Genomic DNA, 4,218 nt, shown 5'->3' with positions numbered 1-4,218 from the left:
AGAAAAATAAATAAAAACACACTTTAACAGCTGATAGCTCAATTTTGAAAATGAAATGTATTTTAATAAACACTGCCTTTATTCAAAGTGTGTAAACATTTTAGTCTCAGTGCTGTTCTCAGATATAGCTTCTCATGTCACCTTTAGTCAGGTGCACTCTGAGAATCGGGACTCAGAAAGGCCTATTTCACAGATGAAGAAGCTGAGGCTCAAAGGGCCCAGCAAGCTGTTGGCATTTTCAGACCCAGGGCAGGGCCACATGCTCCCTTTCTCCCCAACCCTCCTCTTTCGCGTGCATTCTTGTTTGTCTTCACAGCGGTGTCAGCCCCTCTGCTCGGATCCTGAGAGCCGTGATGCAGGTCGGCCTGGCCCAAGGCCTCCTCCTTCGGGGAGACAGGACAGTGCACTGATCCTGCTCTGCTCCCAGAAGCTCACCCGTGCCTGCTGCAGAGGGTCATGGAGCAGCTGCCCAGATAGGTCCTGGGAAGGTGGGTCACCTCAGGGTCCCAGGGTCCACAGGATTTTAAGAAACATGAGTGGTTGTCTTTATTAGATACAAACCAGTTTGTATAACAGCTGCAAGGAGACAGAGGTGGTTCCCTGTAGAGTGAGTTCAGGGAAAATGTAAATGTCCCGCCACGGGAATGGTGACCGGCCTTGGGAAGGGTAGGTGGTCAGTGACGCACGGGCACGTCTGCTGCCACACTGATGAGATTCTAGGGGAGAGCAGACGGGAGCCTGTGGGAGGTGGACTGGGTTTCTCCGTTCGAGCAGTTCCTTTTCGCAATCAGAGTACATTTCACAGGATCACTGGGGAAGAGTAAGACCAGGTCATGATTGACATCGATCATCTTAGGGTAAAGCGGTCAGTCCCAGGGCGGGTTCTTCCTGCTGCGAAAATGCAGCTTCCCTCCTGCTGGCTTAGTGAGCATGCTGGTCAGGAGCAGATAAATAGACACGTAGCACCCTAACTCGTTTATCGGCTGTGAGGACATAAAGCCTGATGGCAGGTCCGGAGGGAGGGAGCCATGTCCAACAGGACGGGGAGTATGTGTGCTGACCGAGGATATTTAGGCTGCTTCCAGGGTTCTGCATTCCCATTGAGGCTGCACAAAGTAAATGGCCTTGTACACGCTGCTCCACACATGTGGGAGCTCAGCCGAGGGCAGGGTCGGTGGGTAAGTGTTGCCAGGTCAGCCTCCACAGTTTATAAGCTGCATGGCTCTGCCAGCCCAGCTGCCCCTCTGACTTCTCACAGGTGATTATGGTGCCTCGTTATAGCTTTAATTTGCTTCTCTCACTGTGGGGGCATCGTGTCATGGTGTAAAAAGGGACACTTCTGTTTCCTTTCCTTCCAACTATGTGTTATATCAGTGGCCAGTTGTTGCTTTTTAAAAAGTTATTGTATTGCTTGTTAAGGGCATTTTTTACATGCGAAGGCACCTCATATGCAGGTTTGTCTGAGTGTGTACTGCTGGAGGGCAGGGCTATGTCTCAGTCCCACGGAGGCTCCAGACGCCCGGCACAGGCCTGCCACCTGACCACGTCCTTGCTGCTTGCACCTGTCTCTCGGCTGGAGTAACGCGGCCTAGTGTTGTGTTTGTACCTCACAGATGGTGACGGAGGACAAGTAGAGGTCTCCTCTGACCCTGATGCCAGCATCATCATCTCATCCTGTGTCTGTCACCTCTCCCCTAATGTGGACCGAGATACATCTGGGCCCTTGTGTCCAGCCCCCTCCCACACTCCAGGTGGCTTAGGGAAGTGTCTGACTCTGCTCTGGGCAGGGGGAGAGGATTGAGGGTGCAGCCTTCTGGCACTTCTGTCAGCCCCGGATGCCACTGCTCAGATAAGAGCTGGGCCTCAGGGCAGCGGAGGAAACGAGCTGGTGGCAGTGTCAGCGGGCTCAGAACCAGGCTGTGCGTGTGCTCCCGGGCCCTGCTTGTGCAGCACCATGCTCCTCCCTTGCCTCCAGGCCAGTGCGGACACCTGCCCAGTGGAAACCAGTTGTGCCAGGTCCCCAGGAACTCAGATTGTCCATCTGTCTGCAGCAGAGGCCACAGCAGAGGTCACAGCAGAAGCTGCTGTCCTGGCACTGCTCGGGTGAGACATGAGTGTCGGGGCTTGAGTGATATGGCATTGCCCAAGAGTGTGGGAGGGGTGTTGCGCCAGGCCAGAGGGCAGCAAGGGCCTCGAGTCACCACCGCCCGGTGAAGGCTGTGCCAGAGAAGCACCCTGAGGCTCATGGAGCCTGGAACCTCCTGGAACAGCCCCTAGGACCATTTTCCAAATTCCACTCATTCCTGAACCCTCTTCATGATCGTTACTTACTGCCAACATTTTTCTTTCTTTTTTTTACAAATCCATTTTATTTATTTTCAGTCAGTTTAAATCCTTGAGGGGTACAGCATTACCTGGATTCTGTGTCCAATAGCCTTAGCAGGAAGGTTGCTTCGGAATTTGGCACGAACCATTCCACTGTTTCCATGAGCACGGGTTACCTTCCCCCAGATTACTCTGGTTTTGTTTGGTTTGCCCCCAGGAGTCACTGTGTTGTTCTTTGCTGTGTACACATAAGCACATCTCTTGCCCAGATAGAATTCTGTTTCATCTCGAGCATAAACACCTTCAATTTTAAGAAGAGCTGTGTGCTCCCTCTGGTTCCGGAGACCCCGCTTATAGCCAGCGAAAATGGCCGTGGACCACAGCCTTCCAGACATATTTGTCCTTATAGAAGTCCTGTTCCCAGCAGCCCCTAAAGTTCAGCAGCAGTGGCGCTCCCGCTTACCTCCGCAGGGTCCAAGATCCCAACATTTTTCTTTAAGCAATTCACTTTTAAGGCAAAATTAAAAAAATATACATTTGTATTGATTTCAGAGAGGCAGGGAGAGGGAGAGAGAGAGACAAACATCAGTGATGAGGGAGCTGCCTCCTGCACGCCTCCTATGGGGATCAAGTCCGAAACCCAGGCATGTGCCCTTGACCAAATTAAACCTGGGGCCCTTCAATCCACAGACAGATGCTCTATCCACTGAGCCAAACTGGCCAGGGCAACACTTATATATATATTTTTAATATATATATATATATATTTTTTTTTTAAATTTTTTATTGATTTTTTTACAAAGAGGAAGAGAGAGGGATAGGGAGTTAGAAACATCGATGAGAGAGAATCATCGATCAGCTGCCTCTTGCACACCCCCTACTGGGGATGTGCCCGCAACCAAGGTACATGCCCTTGACCGGAATCGAACCCGGGACCTTTTAGTCTGTAGGCTGACGCTCTATGCACTGAGCCAAACCGGTTTTGGCAACACTTACATTTTTAAAGAGGAGAATCTATGAATTTCTCTCAAACGTGGAGGCCTGTGTTATCAATGATGGGATGTGTTCTAATCAGATCCACTTTTCCCCAATTGACACTCTCCCCCCAGCCATTCCCACCCACCCCAGGCAAGCCCCCACTGCCCCAGTGTCTGTGTCCATTGGTTATGATAATATGTATGCATTCAAGTCCTTTGGCTGCTCTTTAACCCCCCCCCCCCCCCCCCCCCCACACACACCTCTGCTATTTGTCTCTGGATCTATTCTTTTTTTTTTTTTTTTTAATATATTTTATTGATTTTTTAACAGAGAGATAGAGAGCTAGAAACGTCGATGAGAGAGAAACATCGGCCAGCTGCCTCTTGCACACCCCCTACCGGGGATGTGCCCGCAGCCAATGTACATGCCCTTGATCGGAATCGAACCTGGGACCTTTCAATCCGCAGACCGACGCTCTACCACTGAGCCAAACCGACTTCGGCTCTGGATCTATTCTTATTCATCAAATTATATTGATCAGCCCTGACTGGTTTGGCTCAGTGAATAGAGTATCGGCTTGTGGACTGAAGGATCCTAGGTTCAATTCCAGTCAAGGGCATGAACCTTGGTTTTGGGCACATCCCCAATGGGGAGCGTGCAGGAGGCAGCTGGCATCCAGCTGGCAGCATTGATTCTCTCTCATTGATGTTTCTAACTCTCTATCCATCTCCCTTCCTCTCTGTAAAAAATCAATAAAATATATATTTTAAAAAATTATATTGATCATTATATTCCACATATGTGTGAGATAATGTGATATGATATTTATCTTTTTCCGACTGGCTTATTTTGCTTAGCATAATGCTCTCTAGTTCCATCCATGCTGTTGCAAATGGTAAAAGTTCCTGCTTTTTT

General features: G+C 49.8%; 1 protein-coding gene across 1 annotated transcript; it reads right to left on the bottom strand.

Annotated features, from left to right (window-relative positions):
- Nucleotides 1-2,349: 2,349 nt before the first annotated feature.
- LOC118731385 (60S ribosomal protein L35a-like) lies at nucleotides 2,350-2,804 on the bottom strand. Its single transcript, XM_036459977.1, has 2 exons — nucleotides 2,789-2,804; nucleotides 2,350-2,754 (listed from the first exon to the last, which is right to left on the bottom strand). The coding sequence occupies exon 2, from the start codon at nucleotides 2,718-2,720 to the stop codon at nucleotides 2,388-2,390; it is 333 nt and encodes a 110-aa protein (XP_036315870.1). The 5' UTR covers nucleotides 2,721-2,754; nucleotides 2,789-2,804; the 3' UTR covers nucleotides 2,350-2,387.
- Between the last annotated feature and the right edge of the window lie 1,414 nt (nucleotides 2,805-4,218).

This window comes from Pipistrellus kuhlii, unplaced genomic scaffold, assembly GCF_014108245.1.
Source record: "Pipistrellus kuhlii isolate mPipKuh1 unplaced genomic scaffold, mPipKuh1.p scaffold_m20_p_30, whole genome shotgun sequence".
Classification (NCBI taxonomy): Eukaryota; Metazoa; Chordata; class Mammalia; order Chiroptera; family Vespertilionidae; genus Pipistrellus; species Pipistrellus kuhlii.
Note: the sequence above shows the minus strand (reverse complement) of the source record. Positions and strands in the feature narration are given on the sequence as shown.